At 41.7% G+C, this 22,164-nt stretch overlaps 1 protein-coding gene and 1 long non-coding RNA gene across 7 annotated transcripts in view; one reads left to right on the forward strand and one right to left on the reverse strand.

Moving 5' to 3' along the window:
• The window catches only part of RASIP1 (Ras interacting protein 1), a 600,616-nt gene that overhangs the window by 119,859 nt on the left and 458,593 nt on the right, over positions 1-22,164 (reverse strand). For all 5 annotated transcript variants that reach the window (XM_072110521.1, XM_072110522.1, XM_072110520.1 and 2 more), the window contains one exon: positions 565-805. In XM_072110521.1, the coding sequence (XP_071966622.1) occupies positions 565-805 (241 nt within the window). The remainder of the gene's footprint in view (positions 1-564; positions 806-22,164) is intronic.
• The window catches only part of LOC140064067 (uncharacterized), a 109,301-nt gene that overhangs the window by 56,630 nt on the left and 30,507 nt on the right, over positions 1-22,164 (forward strand). The gene's annotated exons all lie outside the window — the stretch shown is intronic.

The following is a 22,164-nucleotide window of genomic DNA, read 5'->3' on the forward strand; positions in this document are numbered from 1 at the left end:
TCAGCATATGATATGACTAGAGTGATGTCATCTTTGGTCTTCTACCCAGTTCTATTTGCAACATCTACCCTATTTATCTGATCAAATGAAACCACATCCTACCCTGATGAACTTTTACTCCTCCCCATGCCTCCGTGGAGGCATGCTGTGCTTTCATGTGATTAGATACATAAATAGGGTAGGCGTTACAAATATAACTTGGTAAATTACCTTAGATGACATCACCCTGGTCACATGAACTAGTTAATGATGTAGCAGAGCTCCAACCGGCAACATGTCCTAGCAGATGGCAAGCCTTTGAGATACTGAGTGCCCAAACTGCAAACCAAAGCCCACGTTTCTATTGTGAGGTGCTAACACAACAATTTAGCCCAATACTGCCACAATACCACTATAAAAGGTACCAGATACATATCTATCATTGCGGATTTAGCAAAGCATTAGTATTTAAAACAAAACAAAGGAAAATTATTTAAAAACAGATCATGTTGCCAAGTATTTTTGTATTCAAATGTCATAAAAGAAATATATAGCATTTTAACTTTATAAGTAACTTTTCATTACCTTTTTCCATTAGGGTGTTAAAAAGTGAAGCATTAGAGAAAAAAAATAGATATCCAAACGTCTGTGACACAAGATCTGGATGTAGTTCACACTCTCGAGTTAAATCCATTGTTGCTTGGTAAATGGCAAGGGTGCCTCGGATACCTTCAGGCATGTTCTTTAAGTCGCCTACATCTGATAGACTGCCTGGATCAGTGAAGGGATTACTTTCCAGTAGAGCAGGCAAGGCTGCATATAAAGTCTTTAAGAAAAAAATAAACACATTTAATAAAAGCTACTTATGACACAAAAATCAAACCCAGATTAGTAAAAATGTCTGACATTGAATGTTGAAAGAGGGTCATGGAGATGCTGGCTGATCAGAAAAAAAAGAGGACATGGGTATGCAGGTTGTGTGAGAGGAAGGGGCACATGGCTATGTAGGCCTGCATTCAGATTTTGCCATTCTTATAGAGTAAACTACCCTTTCTGTGAAATCATAGGAGCCTCCATGAACCTCTACTCCTCCCCATACTTCCATGCAGGAATGTTCTGATTTCATGTGATCAGATATATGCACGGAATACAGTTAGCTAATGTTAGGAGGGTGAAGGACCTTAGATGATGACACCCTGGTCACATAACATTACTGCTGAATGTTGAGAAGAGATTGGGAGGAGCTGCTGGATTCAGCTCAAGGAGGCCATGCCCCCTCAACTTGCTGTAGATGTCACCGGGATACCAAACTAAATTATAAAGTTAATTATATGGAAATCTGAGTGAAAAAAATTTTGGTTAAGTTAATAGGGCTCTACTGGAACCTGTCACTAACTGAATTCGTGAAATTTATGGTGACATGTTCCCTTTAAGTGGATCCAGTAAGCAGATTCTCCCGTTTGCATACAGGGAACAATTAACAGCTCTATCATGATTTGGTATTAGTGAGTCTAGAAAGTAAGAAGTGGGAGGGTAGACTTGCACTTTCCACTTGCTTATTTACACATGAAACACTACAACACAGCGTGGTCACTTCAATAATAAACATGTATATAACCCCTCCCCGCACCATAACGTAACTGTATGTCACAACGTGTAGGTAGTTACAGAAGCTGAGCCCGGGCGATCAAAGCGGGAACCCGGCATGATGTTAAAGCTGGGTTCCCACAGTAACAACAGGACACTTAGGTGCAGATCGTTGCTATGACAGCCCTGAGGTCTGATGAAGGACCGCAAGGCTGCCGGCAGTAAATGCCTTTAGAATGATCTAACAGTGCTGTTGTTGGCCTATGCAGAATTCATAGGCTGACTATGTTATATTCTCCAATACATTAGTATTGCAGTATATTACACTGAACCCACCCTGGGGCAAAATAAAATAGTCATAAAAATGTTTAAACAAAAAGGACAAATAAAAAAAATTATTTAAAAAAGAATAAAAGTCCCCTAATGCCCCATCTATAATAAAAATCAAATACAACATAAAAATGTGAAAATCAGCAAACATTACATATACAAAGTGATCAAAAAGTAACATTTACCCCGGCATATCATCAATAAAAAGTACAGCTTGTCCCGCAAAAAACAAGCCCTGAAACAGCTCTGTAAACAATAACAAATTTTATGTCCATTAATACATGGTGATGTAAAAACAAGTAACCTCACAAAATGAGTTTTATATTCTGCAAAACAAGTCAACCATAAAAGTTTTAAATGGGTATCCCCGTACTCGTGGTGGCCCTTAGAATAAAGATAACATATTATTTTTATGATGCTGTGAACGGCCAGATAAACTAACAACCCTATACCTGAATTAATGATTTTTCTAACCACCACCAAGAAAGAGTTAATAAAATCTCATCAGTTAGCAATTGAATCCCCCTAAATAATGTAACTGAAAAGTGGATCTCAACCCTCATAAAATAATCCCCAACATCAAAATTACAAAAAAAATATCATTTTATAGCCTGTAAAATGTGACAATACATATCTGCTCTTATTGGCGGTCCTTCCATTCTATGCCCAACCATGTGCCCATACAGCAGCTTACCAACACATATAGGGTATCTGCATACTTGGGAGAAATTGGGTATCAGATTGTGTGGAGTTTTTCGTCATTACCCCCTTAGACACGGTCCCCGGGTCTGTCGTCAGCTTCTGCCTGCTCGGTCCAGCCCAAGACTGGACCGGGTAGATTCCTGTTAGCCTATGCGGCTGACACTTCCAATGCACTGCAATACATGGTTATTGTAGTGCATTAGTATGAACTAGTGATTACATGATCATGATAGAATTGTAAAAAAACGAAATTCATTAAAATATCCTAAAAGACCCTAAAACATATAAAACAATAAATAATATAAAAATAAAAAAAAAACAGTGTCCAGCAATGAACCCCATTACGGAAAAATGCGCTCATATGTCCGAATCGCCATTTAGCAACACATAAAAAATGTAATAAGTTCCCAAAATGGTAGCAATAAAAACGTCAGCCTGCCCCGGAAAAAAAAGACACCTAAGATGCTCAAAAGTATTAAAAAGTTATTGCTGTTTTGAACTGTGTGAGGGATGAAGTTAATAGAACAGTTTAATATGTGGGGGGTTTCTATTAACAGAACTTCCAAACCCCTATAGAAATGAAATGGTCGCTAAAATAATTGATTCTAAAATTTGAGAGAATGCTGTCCGATTTGTGATCTTTCTAGTGTCATAATAAAACAAAAGAGCACTTCTAAAATGACACCAACACAAAGCTGAGATACGGTAAATGTTTGGGTAGACAGACTATCATTTGAAGTCTGAAAATAGCTTTTTTATTTCAAAATGTTTACCAAATTCACCTTTTTTCATAAATAAATGCTAAATATATAAATCAAAATTTCCCACTAATTTGAAGTACAAAATGTCATGGAAAAAAAAAATCCAAAACACTTGAGTAAGCTAAAGTATTCTAAAGTTATAACTAGAAAAAGTTACACATGCCGGTTTTCAAAAATAGGCCTTGGTCATCAGGGCGCAATTGAGCTTGGTCACTAAGGGGTTAAATACATTGTGACTGTTTAATTTTAAATCACACCTCCATTTTGTTTTAGCTCCTGTGAAACACTTAAAGGGTTAACAAACTTATTAAAGTAGATTTTTCATACTTTGATGGGTGTAGTTTCTAAAATGCTATAATTTACAGGTTTACTGTTTTAGGCCTCTCAAAGTCACATAAAGCTGAGCAGCTGCCTTTAAAAACAGGTTTTAGCTATTTTCATAAAAGCGTTACAAAGTTATAACCTCTAAAACCACAGGGCAACTTTAAGCTTGGTCCTAAAGGTCTAAAATGGCATAGTCCTGAAGGGGTTAAACCATCAATTCATATATACATACATAGCAGTAGAAGGCAAGTCACTTGTAGTTATAAATCACAGCTTCACCCATGTGTAGGGCAGTAAACAGTTACACATAGTCCTTACTTCTTTTTCTCATGGCCATAAAAGTCATTTAAAACATACCTAAAGGCATGTCACAGTCTATGGGAATAGTCAATTGGGTCTAGAGTCAGTGGACTCCTTGGACCACTGCGGGAGATAACGATGCCAGCCGTAACCCGGGAGCGGAGTCTGAGTGGACTCCTGGTCTTTGCCAGAGCCCGCCGCAAAGCGGGATGGTCTTGTTGCGATGGGGTGCTACTAGGTCGCTCCACGGGTGCGACTAGGCCCACAGTGGCATCCAAGGTAGGACACAGGCCAGGCAGGACCACGGGAAGGCAGGACCACGGGAAGGCAGGACCACGGGAAGGCAGGACCACAGAATGGCAGGACCACGGGATGGCAGGACCACGGGATGGCAGGACCTCGGCAAGACGGCTGGCAGGACCTCGACAGGACGGCTGGCAGGACCTCGGAAGACCACTAGGATACCGGACCGCCACAGGATAACCGGGCCACCACAGAATAACCGGACCGCCACAGGATTACAAGCTGCTGAGTCACGGGAGCAGCACTGGGAAGCTGCGGTGTCACGGGAGCAGCTCTGGGAAGCTGCGGCGTCACGGGAGCAGCTCTGGGAGGCTGCGGAGTCTGAGGTGCCACTGGAGCAGCTCTGGGAGGCTGCGGAGGCTTGGGCGCCGCTGGAGCAGCTCTGGGAAGCTGTGGAGACATTGGGGACACCGGGACCAAGCAGGACAGGCGAGGTAGCCGAACTTGAGGTGGTTCAAACCTGGACTGGATTTTTGCCAGGAACTTGGTATGGGTAACCATGTCTGGGTCACCACTATACCATAGAGGAGTAGCCCAGTCCAGCGCCGCTCCAGTGAGAAAAGAAAAAACAAATGCCAATTTAGTGCGTTCAGGGGTGAACTAGGAGGACATCAGTTTGATGTACAGCGAGCATTGGGCAACAAAGCTCCTGCAAAAATTGGGGTTGCCATCAAATTTGTTAGGCATCAAAAAATCTGGTCCAGAGTTCGCTGCCGAAAAACATGGCTGGGTGGCAGAAGCAACAGGAGAAGTTGCAGGAGCCTGCTGCTGGGAGGCAATAATACAAAGAGTGGCAGCGAGTTTGTCCAAGACTTCCTTTTGGGCAGCAATCTCTTGGGACTGCTGGGCGATGGTGCTAGAGAGGTCACCCAGTAGCAGGTACGGATCCTTGGGACTGTCCATGGCTTTTGTAGGATACAAGACCTTGGCTGAGTCCATGGCCGGATCTTACTGGCACAGTCTCTGGGAATCCGTCAGAGCCGGGATGCCAGCGCCAATAAGGAGGACGCTGGCCCTTCAAATCTTGAACAGACGCTGCGCGCGCGCCGTAACATCAGGAGTGCGCGGCCAGACGAGACAAGCGTGCGGCCTGGCCAAAGATAACAGCCTGGAACCCGGAGAGGTAAGTAGCGGACCGGGGGAGCGGGGTCAGAGGGAACCGACAGCGGAGCACGGGTGCACCCGCGATCCGCAACATGGATCGCGGGGGCACCCACGCCATAGGCCCGGACCGGTGCTCAGTGGATGCTCAGTGGATTTAAAGGGATATTCCGGAAATGTAAACGTCTTATTGTCACAATTTAAACAGCTTTTTTTTCCCTTTCTTTGCCTGGTCTGCTAATTGGGAGGAGGGATTAGTGTTCACACCTGATAAATTAAGTGGGAGCTTTGAGCTTGCTCAATTTTGGCTTGTGAGCATTAGTGGAGAGTTGAAAAAAGCGGAGTTTGAAAAAGAGAAGTCCACTGAACTGTAAGTAATCTACATTTTATATCTCTTAATCTATATACTCATCACAGTTTTGTTACAAGGATATGGCTAGCAAGATTAATGGTATGCTCCAGTGCACACTCTGCCGTATGTATACACTGCTGGAGCAGGAGTTCCAGGGTGAATACCGCTGCGACAGATGTGCCCATATTTTTCTACTGGAAGCTCTTGTTAGAGATCTGGAGGAAGATATTGCACGGCTGCGAGCAATCGACAATCTTGAGAGTAGTATGCTGCTCACTGAGCAAGCAATAAGCGGGGTAGAAGTGGAGGGTGGAGAGGAAAGCCAGCAGGGCCAGGTGGGTAGCTGGGTTACTGTAAATAGAGGGGGGAGAAAGGGGCCACTTCTGACTCTGAATATCCAAGAAAAATTGCAAAATTGTGCAATGATGTAAGGACATCAGTGTCAGAAATGGCAGCCCTAGCGGATCCTGCTCTCCCTAACAGCCGGGGAGCAGACCAGCTAGTAGTAGGGTGGATGGGAGTGCAGGTAAGCCAAGGCAGCTAGTGGTTGTAGGGGACTCTATAATCAGGAAGACGGATAGAATAATTTGTCACCAAGACCGCCTCAATCAAATGGTTTGCTGTCTCCCTGGTGCAAGGGCAGGGTTCGGCATGTGGTGGATAGGGTGGATAAATTACTGGGAGGGGCTGGGGATGACCCAGCTGTCGTGGTCTATGTTGGTACCAATGATAGAATAGATGGTAGGTGGAGGAGCCTGAAGAATAATTTTAAAGAATTAGGATCAAAGCTTAAGGAAAGGACCTCCAAGGTAGTATTCTCCGGAATTCTACCAGTGCCATGCGCTACACAGAGCATACAGCGGGAGCTCAGGGAGTTAAATGCATGGTTCAGATCCTGGTGTAGAGAAAAGGGATTTGGGTTCCTAGAGCACTGGGCTGACTTCTCATTGGGGTACAAGCTGTTTTCCGCAGATAACTTGCACCTAAATGGAAGGGGGACTGCTGTGCTGGGGGAGAACATCCTAGCAGGGGTGGCGGAGTATTTAATCTAGGATCGGGGGAGGAGGAAAAGGAAGACACTGAAGGGGTAGACAGGTCAGAGAGGGGGCAGGTTATGTTGGTGGGTGGTGTATGGGGGACTAAGGCAGTGGATAAGGAGATCCACAGGTTGCAAAACAGTGATGAGGATATATGTGCCGGTAAAATTACATTAAATCAGATAAATAAATGTGTTAAACTGTATGTTCACAAATGCCAGAATTGTCACAGGCGAAATGGGTGAGCTTGAGGCTCTGGTATTAGAGGAACAGTTAGATGTTGTTGGTGTATCAGAGACATGGCTCGAGGCATCACATGATTGGGGTGTTAATAATCAAGGTTTTACACTCTTTCGGAAAGACAGGGCAAATAGGAGGGGAGGTGGTGTGTGTCTGTATGTCAGAAGAGACTTAAAAGCGATTGTGAATGAGACAATGGTCTCAGAAGTGTGTGAGGAGGCGGAAACTTTGTGGGTGGAAATTCAAAGCCAAGAGAGCTTTGAGAAAATTATTTTTTGGTGTTATAAATAGACCCCCTAACATCTCTGAGGAAATAGAGGGTCACCTATATAAACAGATGGAGCGGGCTGCACAGGAGGGGACCGTAGTGATAATGGGAGACTTTAACTTTCCAAATATAAATTGGGGTCAGGGCTCTTCTTCATCTGTGAAGGGAAGAAATTTTATCAACTTTCTGCAGGATAATATTATGGTGCAGCTTGTAGAAGATCCCACAAGAGGTGATGCATTGTTGGACCTTGTGATTTCTAACAATTGAGATTGTCCAAAATATCAGTGTCCAGGAACTCCTTGGGAACAGCAATCATAATATAATTATTTTCCTCTTAAACTGTAAAAAGCAGAAACAGGTGGGAAAATCGAAAACTTTGAATTTGAAGAAGGCTAATTTCCAGAAATTCAGGGCTGCAATACAGGATATAAACTGGGATCAGATGCTGTCAAATGATGATACTAATGTTAAATGGGAGAAATTCAAATCTATCCTGGGTTTTTATACTTCTAAATTTATTCCAATAGGTAACAAGTATAGACAGGCTAGATTACACCCAATCTAAGATCAATCAAATCAATGTGTACAAGGGTCCTGGACCAGATGGGTGACACCCCACAGTTCTTAAAGAACTCAGTTCTGTTATCGCTGTACTGCTGTCTAAAATCTTCAGGGATTCTGTAATGTCTGGTGTGGTGCCAAGTGACTGGCGCAAGGCAAAGGTGGTGCCAATATATAAAAAGGGCTCTAGAACTTGGCCAGGCAATTACAGGCCTGTAAGCTTAACTTCCGTTGTGGGGAAAATATTAGAAGGGTTAGTAAAAGACTTTATACTGGAGTATGTGACATCAAATAGTATAACCAGTGACAGCCAGCATGGGTTAACTAAGAATAGAAGTTGTCAAACAAACCTGATCTGCTTCTATGAAGAGGTGAGCAGATGCCTGGATGGAGGAGCAGCTGTGGATATTGTGTTCTTGGACTTTGCAAAGGTATTTGACACTGTCCCTCATAGATGCCTGATGGGTAAAATTAGGGCTATTGGTTTAGCAGAAATCATTTGCAATTGGATTAAGAACTGGCTGAAGGATCGTTTCCAGAGGGTTGTGGTCAATGATTCCTACTCGGAATGGTCAGCAGTTATGAGTGGTGTACCCCAGGGTGTGCTTGGCACACTTCTATTTAATATATTTATTAATGTAGGAATTAATAGCACTTTGTCTATTTTCGCAGATGACACCAAGCTATGTAGTGTAATTCAGTCATTGGAGGATGTTCATAGGCTGCAGGGGGATTTGGACAAACTGAATGTTTGGTCATCCACTTGGCAAATGAGGTTTAATGTGGATAAATGTAAGGTTATGCACCTGGGGGCTAATAATCCAAAGGCAAAATATGTCCTTGGAAGAGTAGATCTGGGAGAGTCCTTTGTTGAGAAGGACCTGGGGGTACTGGTAGATCATAAATTGAATAACAACATGCAATGTCAATCAGCTGCCTCTAAAGCCAGTAGGATCTTGTCATCTATCAAAAGTGGTATGGACTCTCGGGATAAGGATCTAATATTACCACTGTACAAGGCATTGGTTTGGCCTCACTTGGAATATGCTGTCCAGTTCTGGGCACCGGTCCATAAAAAGGATGCCCTGGAGCTGGAGAGGGTTCAACGTAGAGCCACAAAAATGATAAGGGGTATGGAGTGTCTCAGTTTTGAGGAAAGATTAAAACAACTAGATTTATTTAGTCTGGAAAAGAGACGACTACGAGGGGGCATGATTAATTTATTTAAATATATCAATGGCCCATACAAAAAATATGGTGGTAAGTTGTTTCAGCTTAAATCAAATCAAAAGACGAGGGGGCAAGGTTTAATTACCAAAGGCGACATGGCTTTTTAACTATGAGAACTGTCAATCTGTGGAATAGCCTGCCTCAGGCTCTGGTCACAGCAGGGACAGCAGAGAGCTTCAAGAAGGGTATAGATGCCTTTTTACAACTAAATAACATTGATGGCTATGTTATATAGAAATGTTTCCCCTAAATCCCTTCCTCATCGAATCCCTTCCCTTCCTTGGTTGAACTTGATGGACAAGTGTCTTTTTTCAACCGTATAAACTGTGAAACTGTGATACAAAAACCCCTGATAAATGAATACAACAAATCTCAATGTCATTAGTCACACAATGGAGCTTAAATAGTTTTATTTTATGATTTACAAAACTTTATGGCCTCTCTAAAATAGGCGCAGTTATCACCAAGATGGCCACCACTGTAAACTACAAGTCCCAAGATCCTTTAGTTCTCAGTAACTCCTCCTACCTCTTATGCTCTGCTCCCAGTGATGATCTAACAGGTTGTCTTGCTCTGTTACCATAGCAATGATGTGTAACTACCATCACCAAAACACTGGTTATACTGAATGCACTGCAACCAACCGACTACAGCCAAACGTAGTGGTGATCACATGACCTTTCCACGCAGGTGCAGGCCATATGATGTGGACATGTGACCAGCGGCCAACTTCTTTGCTGTGTCTGCTCCACAATGGATTGTGCAGAAGAAATTACCGGACTGATTAAAGGCCAGTAGCATTTTAATTCTTCATTACAGTCTTTATCAACAGCATATTTCTGCTAAGGGGAGCAAAATTTTAACCCCTTACCGACATGTGATGTAGTATTACGTCACATGCTGGGTCCCGGTGCATGCAGAGGGCTCGCGGGCCGAGCCCTCTCCATAGCCGGTAAGTCTTTGCTGCATATTGCCGCAAAGGCTTACCGGTGACACCCGCGATCGGTGCCAGCACCGATCGCGGGTGTTTCCCTGCTGATCGCTTCCGGCTGATCGCATGGGCGCCGCCATCTTTCAAAGGATTGTCGCTCCCCGTGATGTCATCAGGGAGCGGCGATCCGTCCTCCTGGTAGTCTCGGGTCTCATGAAGACCTGAGGATACTTCGGGTTAACCCATGCATTACAATGTGCTATCAGCACATTGTAATGTATGAGGAGTAAAATCCCCATATACTGCCATACTCTAGTATGGCAGTATATGATAGGATCTTACAGACAACCTAGGGTTAATGTACCCTAGGGAGTCTGAAAAAAGTAATAAAAAAATATATAATAAAAAAACCTAAAAACTCAAATCACCCTTTCCCTAGAACTGATATAAATAAAGAGTAAAAATCATAAACACATAAGGTATCTCTGCGTCAGAAAATGCCCGATATATCAAAATATGATAACGGTTTTTGATTGCGTTTAACCCTGTAACGGAAAATCGCACCCAAAGTCAAAAATGGCACTTTTTTGCCATTTAAAAAAAAAAAAATCTATATAAAGTGATCAAAAGGTTGCACAGTCCTAAAAATGAAAACATTGTAAACGTCATCAAAATCCGCAAAAAATGACACCACCCACAGATCTGTACACTGGCAAAATCCCCCAAAAATTTTTTGTACAGGAGGTTGTAATTTTTTTAAATGTATGAAAACATTATAAAACCTATATAAATTTGTTACCGACCCAAAGAATAAAGTAGACATGTCATTTGGGGCGTACAGTGAAATCCGTAAAATCCAAGCCTACAAGAATACGGCACAAATGCGTTTTTTTTACCAATTTCACTGCATTTGGAATTTTTTTCCCACTTCCGAGTACAAGGCATGGAATATTAAATACCAACATTTTGAAGTGTAATTTGTTACGCAGAAAATAAGCCATCACACAGCTCTGTACATGGAAAAGTAAAAAAGTTACAGATTTTTGAATGTGGGGAGTGAAAAACAAAAAAGGACTGTGGCGTTAAGGGGTTAAAGAACAACTAATTACATATTAGCTTATATTTTAAGGACCCGTTTGTATAGGATTTATGCTGGTTCCTGGAATACCCCTTTAAATACACACTGTGCCAGAACATCTCTGGTTACTCCATTTCTCATATAATTAAAAGCTTAAACAGGCACACATCCTTCAGTTATGCAATTAGTATATCCAAATGTACAAACAAGGGTTCTAATTCCTCATAGGATTACATCACATTCAAAAGGTGCAGACTATTAGTGATGAGAATTATGTCTCTTCTTAGTGAGCTAGTTAATTAGGTCCCACTCACTAAGAAGAGCCGGCTCTTTTGGCTCCTGAACGGCTCCCGCAGGCCCATCAGTCTCCCCACAACACTCCACTTTTAACCCGATTTTATCAGGTTAAAGGGGGCGTGGTGAGCCATTTAGAGGTGGGGTTTAGTGAGATGGCTCGTTACCGAACAACCCATCACTACAGCCTATTCAGCTTGGTAGCATAGACCCATGTTAGTTTTACTATGCTTTTACTAAAGGTCCTTAATGTAAAAACTTGGCAGCACAAGCCCTGCCCGTAATAACCTTCTTAAACTAATCAATAAAAAACACAAACAAAGCTCTTTTGGATAAATAATGGTTGTAGTGTTTATTAGAGGGTAACATAAATTCAGAAAAATTAATTTATTAAATAATTAATTAAATAATTCATTACTAATAAATAATTAAATATTAATAAAAACAGAATAACTTCAATTTTGTTGAATAAAATCAGATCTATACAAACTATACTCAAAACCTTCCAAGTCTATATGCCTATAACTGAAACAATCTAAATTAGGAAGATACTTAGCCAAAGCCCTCTTTATATTTTTTCTAATTTTTTCAAAAAATGTACACTGCCCAAAGGCATAAACCAGTCTGGGAACTATTTCAGAGAATATGATAAATGCATCTGGAACATACCTTTTATCACTGCAAAATCTCTCTTCATCATCAAAAACAAATTCCTGCAAAACACCCAATAGTTCACTCCATTTTAAGCCACTTATACCTTTCCAGAACACAGAAAATTGATTATCATCTAAAGATAAATTGACACTATAAGGTCTATCTTCAGCCCGCTTCTGGGCCCAATATACAAATAACTGTCCCACTATCTAGATTATGATAGGGCAATCTGAGAAAACAAAATTTTAGTGAGTGCCTATAATTAATTCAGGCCTAACATAATGTCTAAATCTATTAGATGACCATCTTCCAATATTTTTAATAATACCTTCATCCAAACCCAAACAAGCTGCCTCAGTTGCTGCTCCAATCCTGAAAGAATGCACAGAAAATGTATCCTCCCTAATTCCTAGCTGATGCATACATCTATTTAAAACGGCATTGAACTGAAAACTAGTTATCAAGGACCCGTTGGCGTGAATTAATAAATTATTAGCCCCCTAGGCCTAATATCCAACCAACTCTTTATATTGGAAACTGGACATAACGGCCAGTCAACTAATCTAGCCAATTTAACACAACCACGCCCAACTTAATCCGTTTTAGATTGCCGAAGCAAAATCTGCACAAAAAGTGGACACAAATATATATCCTGTAACAATAAACCAGAAGACTTACCCTTACTAACAGCCACCAATTCACTAATTCTAAAAGCACAGAAAAAAGCAAAAACAAAAGCGGAAGAAAACAAAACTACTTCAAAGCTATCAAAACACACCACTGGCAAGATTTCCCAAATTTCCTTTAATAATGCAAAAGAAATAGGTCGCCTCATGACCCGTCCAGGTTCAGACTTCCGATATCCTTTAAGTAATTGCTTCACCAAAAATTGGGAAGACAAAGGTGACAAACCCCTTACTTTGAAGAAAAATGAAATACCTGCTAAAATCTTAGATATATAAGATGACGAAAACTTAAGAGCTGTAAGGGAACAAACAAAACTCAAATATAACTTCAGTTCATCGGAAAAACAATCCGCATTATTCTCCAAACAAAAATAATACCAACGTTGCCAGGCAGCCTCATACCCGGCCCATGTTTTTTCCGACAAAGATTCTTTTACACAATCAGAGATTACACCCAAATAAGACTACACAGATGAGCAAGGCAAGCTATCCCCGATTCTTCTGCTTCTGGGACTAGACTCCTGAACTTCATCATCTGGTAACGAGATAAAGCATCAACAATAGTATTAGCTTTACCTTCAACATACCTTGCCTTCAACCAAATATTGCGTTCCAAACAATTAAGCAGTAAATGTGTAAGTAAACGGATGACCATATCGCATTTGGATGATAGAGAATTGATTGCAAACATCACCCCTTTATTATCAGAAAACAATAAAATACTCCTATTAGCAAAATATACACCCCAAATCACTACGGCTACTACTACCAGAAATAGTTCTAGCAAAACTATATTCTTCGTCACTTTGTTCAAATGCCAAGATTCCGGCCAACGTTCTGCAAACCATTGGCTATTAAAATAAGCCCCATAACCGACACTCCCTGCTGCATCTGTAAATAACGATAATGCCTCAGGATCTGTAAAATCCGACTGCCAAAACTGTGTCCATTAAACCTGTCCAAAAATTCTAGCCATAGTGACATATCATCCTTTAATTCCCTAGTCAACCGGATATGAGAGGATGGTGAATGCAAACCCCGCGTTGACATATAAAGAGACTTACAAAAAACTCTCCCCATAGGGATTATTCTTGATGCAAAATTTTATGAGCCAAGAACAGATTGCATACCCAAAAGATTACACTTACATTTTAACAATAACCTGGCCAGTAAATACTTAATTTTCTCAATCTTTTCTGAAGGTAAAGAAAACTCCATCCTATTTGTATCGATTGTGATACTGAAAATTCTAACTTGTTGCACGGAAACACAGTTTTATCCTTAGCCAAAGGTATACCAAATTCTTCCTGTATAAAGTATGAATATTTGCAGAGGTGTAAGTGGGCGGGGGGTTATATTTCATTGCATCCCAGTTACAGCATTTTAAAGGATGGGGACAGAAGGAGAACATAGGAATTGTGGGCGGATTAATATGCCAGTGGTCTAAGTTTCCAATACCATTATGTGCTATTGAAGCTGGGTTCACCAAAGTCCATGATGTATCCTTACCCACATGGCACTTGATGCGACGTATTTGGATGACGTTTAAGGAACTTACAGGTCTAGGTCAGATAACAGACTATAGCCCCATATGGCGCAACATTAATATACCAGAGGTGCTCCAACTGGAGGGCTTCTCTGCGTGGGAACAGAAGGGAGTGATTACACTCACACAGATATTACATAACGGCAACTCAAAACATTTGAACAATTGAAGGAAGAGTTTGATTTGGATAATAGATGTTTTTATCAATATTTACAATTACGGCATGCCCTAACAACGCAATTTGGGGAAGACAATCCACCTATAACCAGCAGTATTTTAATGACGCACATTGCCAACCGTCAGGAAACGTCAGGGATGATATCCTTTTTGTATTCATGGCTACTAGGTAAACAAATAGACAATTTTCAGTTCCCATCGAGACCAAAGTGGGAGGTTGACCTGGGCCCATTAAGCGATGAACAATGGAATGATGTATTAGACATGGTACCAAAGTTATCACCCAGTGAAAGTCAGAGACTGAGTCAGCTATTTCTTATTTATAGAGTCTATAGAACCCCTGAGATGTTGTTTGAGTTTAATCTTCGCCCCACCTCTGAATGTCCTCGTTGCCAGCAGGACAATGCAAACCTATTACACATGTTATGGTCTTGTCATGAACTAGGTGATTATTGGAAGGAGGTGATGCGTCTACTATCCAGGGTTTTCCAGGTCTCTCTGGAGGCTCAGCCGCGACTATGTGTGCTAGGCATAATGCCTGAGATGGAAGTGAATAATTCTGTAGGTTTGGACATTCAGAGAGCCCTATACCAGGCGCGGAAGGAAATCCTCTCACACTGGATTCGAACAACACCAGGACTACCATCTGGGGCACTTCTCGCCATTAGACAAAAGCTGGCACTGCTTAATGGGTAAATAGTAGCATCTCTATGGATTGCTAAAAGCTATATGGAGGGGGGTAAATAATCGTCATATCCTAGAACATAGGAGGGGATCCTATTGTTACGGAAATAGATTCACCAAATATATAGAGGCGTCAGACCAGGAAAGAGTTGGGAGGGGAGGGGGGGTTAAGGCGGGTATGTGAAGCATCCTGTGTTTAATATGAATACCGGCTGCACCTGGAAAGCTAGATGTGTAACCCGACTGCGACCGGGAAATAAGTTGTGGTATCCGGCTGCGACCGGGAAATTGATGTAGCAGGACATACTCCAGTTGGGGGGTTATCCTTTTCTTACTGTTTTTTTTTGTGTCTTTTAACGCTAAAAGCTAAAAAATGTCTTTTTCTCTGCCTTAATAAAAAAAATATTGATTTAAAAAAAAAAAAAAGGTATACCAAATTCTTCAGCTAAAACAAAAACCCTATTCAATACTTCCAGATACACAACAGGCCCTGCCTTACCTACAAAAAGAAAATCATCTAAGTAATGCAATACAGGTGGTGTCCTACTTAAGGACACCCGACTTACAGACGACCCATAGTTACAGATGGACCCCTCTGCCCACTGTGACCTCTTGTTAATCTCTCTGGATGCTTTACTATAGTCCCAGACTGCAATGATCAGGTGTAAGGTGTCTGTATGAAGCTTTATTGATAATCTTTAGTCCCATTACAGCAAAAAATTTTGAAACTCCAATTGTCACTGGGACAAAAAAAAAAAATTGTCTAGAACTTCAATTATAAAATATACAGTCTCGACTTACATACAAATTCAACTTAAGAACAAACCTCCGGACCCTATCTTGTACGCAACCCGGGGACTGCCTGTACTCCTCCGTCCCTAATCAATTCACATAAAACCCATTCTAAGAAACACGAAAAAGACTCAAAATAAAAACACCATATGTAATTTAAACCTAATTGTTTATTATACTTGAATGATTGCACTACTTGCCTCCTTTTCTAGTCCCTATAATATGTGTTTTGCTGACCGTTAGTGTCAGTGTCAGTGGTAATTTTAACATTTACACACCTTGAGTCGCACTATAGATCTATACATATCGACTTCTTTATTATTTGAAATCCAGGCGCCGTTCTCTTGCCTATTTTTAGGCACTGTTCATCTTGGTAATTGCGGTTTTTGCGTTCTTTGTATGAGTCACAGGGTCTCCATGGTACCTGTGCAAACAAACAATCCCCGGCCGGGGTAGCGCATGCGAGTATACGTCACTTCCGGTTTTTCCGGATCTACTTCCGGTTTGGCGCCTTACCGCAATGGCACGCTACAATCGTTCTCTCATTCATTTCAGGGACTATAAAAGGTCAGTAGCGATCACTATGGGCCACATACCCCTGAGGAAGTCGTGCTTTGCACGACGAAACACGTGGGGAGCCCGCCACCCCCGTCCACTTGTGCCCTCCTTGATTGCTCATAGGTCCGCCGCTTATATCAGAGTCCTCTTCTTGGTATCTATTTATGCTTTTTTCATGCTTATCTGCTTACAATATATCTTTTGCATTTTGTATGGAGCCGGAGGCTGCCACTTGGCTTCTGACATGTTCAGATAGGTAAGGGGACCCACCTTGTTTATTCAGCAACTGAGCATTTATCCTACTGTTGGTCAGTCAGGTTGGCCTTGTACCACTTACCTTGTGTTGGTCGGGGGGTAGTTTACAGATTCACCATACCAGGTGACTGTATGATTTCATGTATATAGTATTTTTAAATGATTTTAAATGTGTGTATTTTTTTGAACATTTGTCATTATTTTTTGTCTAATAAACTTGGATTTTCACTTTGTACTATACCAGAGCCCTTGAATGCACTCTTTTTTCTTCTGGTATTACTCCTCCGTCCCTAATCAATTCACATAAAACCCATTCTAAGAAACACGAAACAAGACAAAGTAAAACCCATGGGCAACATCTTATCAAAATAATAACAATCATAAAATTGGAAACCCAATGAATTAAAACCTGCTGGATTTACTGGCAACAATCTGAATGCTGACTTAATGTCAGCCTTTGCAATCAATGTCCCCTGTGCAAACTGTCTCAATAACATCACTGCTTCATCAAACGTGGCATAACTAACACTTGCGTGCATCTTATCAGTTAAATCATTCAAAGATTGGTTCTCCGGAAATGACAAATTATGAATTAAACTAAATGAATTAGAATCCTTCTTAGGTACCAGGCCTAAGGGTGATAACCGAAAATTCTCAAAAGGAGGAGAAGAAAAATACCCAGCAATACGACTCTCCTCTACCTCCTTCTGTACCTTTTCTTTGACAACATAAAAATGCAAATTTATAGAACCTAAATTCTCAACCCAACTACAACCAAATCCCATAAATGAAGGAACATCAAAACCATTTGTAAATCCATCTAATAATAAATCAACTTTCTGTCCGTCTGGATAAACCCTTTACCATGGACGCATTTTTTCCAACTTCACTGGCGTCCAAGCTTTTTGAAAGCTGCACCCTAGCATTTGGCACTTGCTGTGCTTGGTTTGCTTTTTTTATAACATCTACACATTGGATGCGGTCCACTACAGAAGGAGCATTCATGACAGTATCTACAATTTGCTCCTCACTTACACTTAGCGTCAATGAATGCAAAACATACTCCCTTCTAACATACATTCTGTGTATTGGGAGTCTGTCTGCTAACAAAGAATTTTTGCGTTATTAGGTTTAACCACAAACCCACATCTTTTACTCCCTATTTTGAAGATGGATACACAGCCAGCTTCTGTCTAAAAGACTCATCATTGGAACACCAAGACATACCGCCAAAATTGAAATACGCATCTAAGACAATGTCCATATGGCGGATTAAACCAACCGCATTAGGATGACGCTCATTTAACACAGAATAATAGATTAAAAAATGCTTGCAACCAATTAAAAATTGATTTTGAAGAAGAACGTTTCTTATCCTCCTCTGATTTGTCATTCTTGCCATCTCCTTTAACTAATGGCTCCTTATAAGAAGGCAGCAAAGTAAAAACATCAATATATTCTTTTCTCCAAATCTTCTCTTTAGTTGCTTCAGGAAAATGAAATCCTAAAGGGGATAATTCACGTGCTAAAGCTTTCTTAGCATATGCTTACATTACTTCAATACCTTTATAAATTTCAAGAAGCAAAACCTCATTATCCATACTAACAGGACAAGCAACATCAGTATTATTCGATACCCATGCATCAGTTGATGAAGAAGACACCCCTGATTTACACATGAAGCTAGACCATTGTCTCATAAACTCATTAAATAATCCAGCATTAACAGTATTATCATTATCATCAGTCATTTTCTCACCGGTCCGTTGCACCGCTGTTCTTCCTTCTCCGGAAGCTCCTGTAGACGGGCCAGGCCTCTCCTTGTCGCTTGCCACTGAACTCACAGGCTCCCGGCGCTCCCCAGCCTGCTCACCGCGGACAAAATTCTTTTTATTTCTGCCCACCCGCAGCAGCGATGACAGGGAATACGGGACCCATGGCTTCTTGCACCTCTTCGCCGGGAGCTCCGCCTCCTCCGCTTACACGGCTTCTCTGGACGAATCTTCTCCTGCTTTGCACCCGGATCCGCCCTCTTCACTCGCCACCAGGGACAAGAGCGGCTGCTGCCTCCACCACTGAGCGGGGAGCATATGCTCTTTTGTATGGCAGCAGTGGGACCCTTGTCCTGGCGGTCAGTGGCGCTTCTTCTTCCAGCGCAGCGAAGTCTTCATCAGCTGACAGGCACGCCTCCTCTATGACGCTGCAGCTGAGCCGATCCTCTTCCATCGCTTCTTCCCATGGAGCCGCTTGGCTTACTGAAGGCGCTTCTTCCTCCATTCGTTCCAAGGACTCCAAGCAACTCCTCAGGATTTCTTCTCCGCCACTCGCTCCGGCCTTCTTCAGCAGATTCTAGACGAGTTCTTCCATGGTTCTTCTTATCTTGACACATGACGTCTTCTGGCAATCACCACCTGAAAACAGCTGCTTAAGTACTATTTACCTCAGACACTTCTACCAATCACAATTACGCCCAGATACCAAGAAACTTCGAGAACGGAGGAACCAATTTGTCGCTGCCATAGGTGAGTCCGACTATATCATCCTGATAGCAACTAAAATTATTCATCAACAATAAATAACAACCTAAACCCTGCTTCTAAAAACTATGAATAATTATCTAAATTTGGGAGTACTGTGCGGCCATGTGTCCCCCAGATTAGACAATCCTGGGGGGCCCTATTTCATTCTTTGTATTTGACAAGAAGAATCATTTCACATTACCTCACTCCCCCACGCCCATGATTGCTGCAATGCAATGGTTAAAAGACGCTATAGCAGCGTCTGTGAATTAAAACATGAGGTGATCTGTGCTGTCCTAGTGAGCACTAATCACCTCCTTGTACTCTATGCTGTCTGTACAGAGGAAATGTTAGATCATGTCTGGCACGGATCATGGCTTCAGTCTTACAGAGGATCTGCTCTGCAATGTAGACACTGCACTGCCCTCTTGGTCCTCTTGTCCCCCTCCTCCCCCTCCACCCCCTACCCTTTTTAGATGATGAGGTGGCATCATGCCACCTGCTTGATTGATCTGATTGGATGGTCTGTGCTGATCAAATAATCGGATCTGTGGTGGGAAGTTCAAACTACTGAACAACTGAACACTGATATGCATGTTGCATTTTAGTCCTTAATAGCGTGAAGATTAGTGTGTGTTACTAGTCTGTGGCTAGAAATCGCTGCAGTTAACATCTTTGGTGACATCTGTTGTATTGTGAGTGTTCCAGAGCTATTGCTGAGCTGTTGTCGCTGCTGTTAGTGTTTGTCTGCACACAGCAGTCGCAGCCTCCTGATCCCTGTCCCAATCCCTTTTCCAGACCCTTCCCTAACCTCCCTATGTTGTGTGGTGACTTTGAGCCTCTGTTCTCTTTTTTTGTCACTTTTATTTTGCTCTTTTTATTCGCCAGTAGCACCACCATGCAAGCATGCTGTAACCACTGAGCAGTTGATTGCATATCGGTACAGGAGAGTTTTTTTTAGTTTTAGTCATTTTTGTAGCAGTCACACCTTCATGTGTGCCTTCTGCGAACCGCCAGCCACTGATCAGTGCTAAACATCCCTGGCCAGAGTCTGTGCTCTTTTTTTGTGCAGCTTCTTTCTTTTGTGCTGCGACAACTGAGCATTGACAAAGACATTCTGCTGATCAGCATCCGCTCATTTTTTTGTTGTAGTATCTTTTTTAGTGTAGGAGAATAAAAGTCACTTTTTTTTCACTGCAGTAACTTTGTATCCTGCATTTTTTTGTACATGCTGCAACAACTGAGCGCTGATCAGTGCCTCTTTGCTGATCAGGTCTGTGTTCATTTTTTTGTTGTAGTATCTTTTTTGGCATAGAAGAATAAAAGCAACCCTTTTTACTGCAGTAGCTACTTATACTGCATTTTTTTAGACCTGTGCTCATTTTTTGTCATAGTCCCTTTTGCCATAGTAGAATAAAAGTTCATTTTTTAAGCCATCTTGGGTGTGTGCTGTTTTTTTTTTTACTGCAGAGGAGAAATATGCATTCAGGGCCGGCTCTATGGGTAGGTGCCATGGATCCAGAGATATTCAGGTTTAAAGTGAGAATATCAGGTGCCATTTTTATATATAAAAATCACTCCCAACAGCAGTTTAACAGTTATTATCTCCATTTTCCTAAATTTTAGAAATACAAATTTAGATTCATATAAAAGAGGAGGCTCTCTTCTTTAATAGGAAAAAAGAAGTAAGGTTCTATGTGTCACAGAGCCAGAGATACAGCCCCCTGAAATTAACCCCCCCCCCCCCCAATCCAGATTCTTAGCCATCAGGCTGCACGGAGCATTTGCTGCACACAGGAGCTGCTGCACCTCACAGATAATTGAAATATTCACTTTATATGTTACTACATTTTGAGAAGGGATAATATCAACTAATATTCATGTTTTTAACCCTTCTCTATTCAGAACTATCTAAGAACACACTTTGGGCCACATGTATCAAACATTTTTTTCTGTTGTTTTTGCGCCTTTTCATTCAGGCGCACCGTTTTTGTGCCATTTTTGCGACTAAACGCTAAACTAGCTGCGCAGCAAAAATAACCAGCTTTCCCTCATTTATCCTAGCAATCCAGATGTTTTGCTGCGCCTAATGATATTCATCACTTGCCACTTTTCATTTAGGCGCAAAAACGGGCGCAAAAACACTCCAGCCCGAAGGTGGCGTTAACTGAGAAGAAAGCACTGAGCCCCTTTGCAGAACAGCTCATTTCTAGCAGCAGAGCTCAGCCAGACACTAGAGCAGTGATGGCAAACCTGTGGCACGGGTGCCAGAGGTGGCACTCGGAGCCATTTCTGTGGGCACTCAGACCATCACCCCAGGACAGAGTTTACCAAATAGGACCAAATCCACTAAGTCCCAGTCAACTTAGGAGATGCTGCTCTCAGCGCTATTTTAAAGCGACAATTCATTGGCTGTTTGAAACTGCTGGAAAAGTGAGAAGGTGTTGACAGAACTGTTTTGTCTTTGGAGATCCTCCTGCTGGTCCCACCATTCTTCCTATACAGAGAGACCCTGGAGAGATGATGATTCAGACAAGAGTCTGAATTTGCTCTCCTTCTTTCAACTGTATTGGTTGCCTCAGGGGGGGGTGATACAATTGAAAGATGTGGAATAACAGGTAGCAATAAGTTAATTCTTAAAATGCCATGTTGGTACTTCATGGTAAATAAGTGGATTTTAGTTGTAGTTTGGGCACTCGGTCTCCAAAAGGTTCGCCATCACTGCACTAGAGCATATAATACAGACATAAGATGCTCTGCAGACAGGAGCTGCAGACTCTATTTACAGTTCATCACCTTCTATTTACAAAACATTCTGCAGAATCCTGAGCTCAAAGCAAGAGAGAAGAGAACGTTACAGAATGTTGCACATAGTACTGACAAGTGTCCCCCATGTAATTCTGCACAGTATC

This window comes from Engystomops pustulosus, chromosome 6, assembly GCF_040894005.1.
Source record: "Engystomops pustulosus chromosome 6, aEngPut4.maternal, whole genome shotgun sequence".
Lineage (NCBI taxonomy): Eukaryota > Metazoa > Chordata > Amphibia > Anura > Leptodactylidae > Engystomops > Engystomops pustulosus.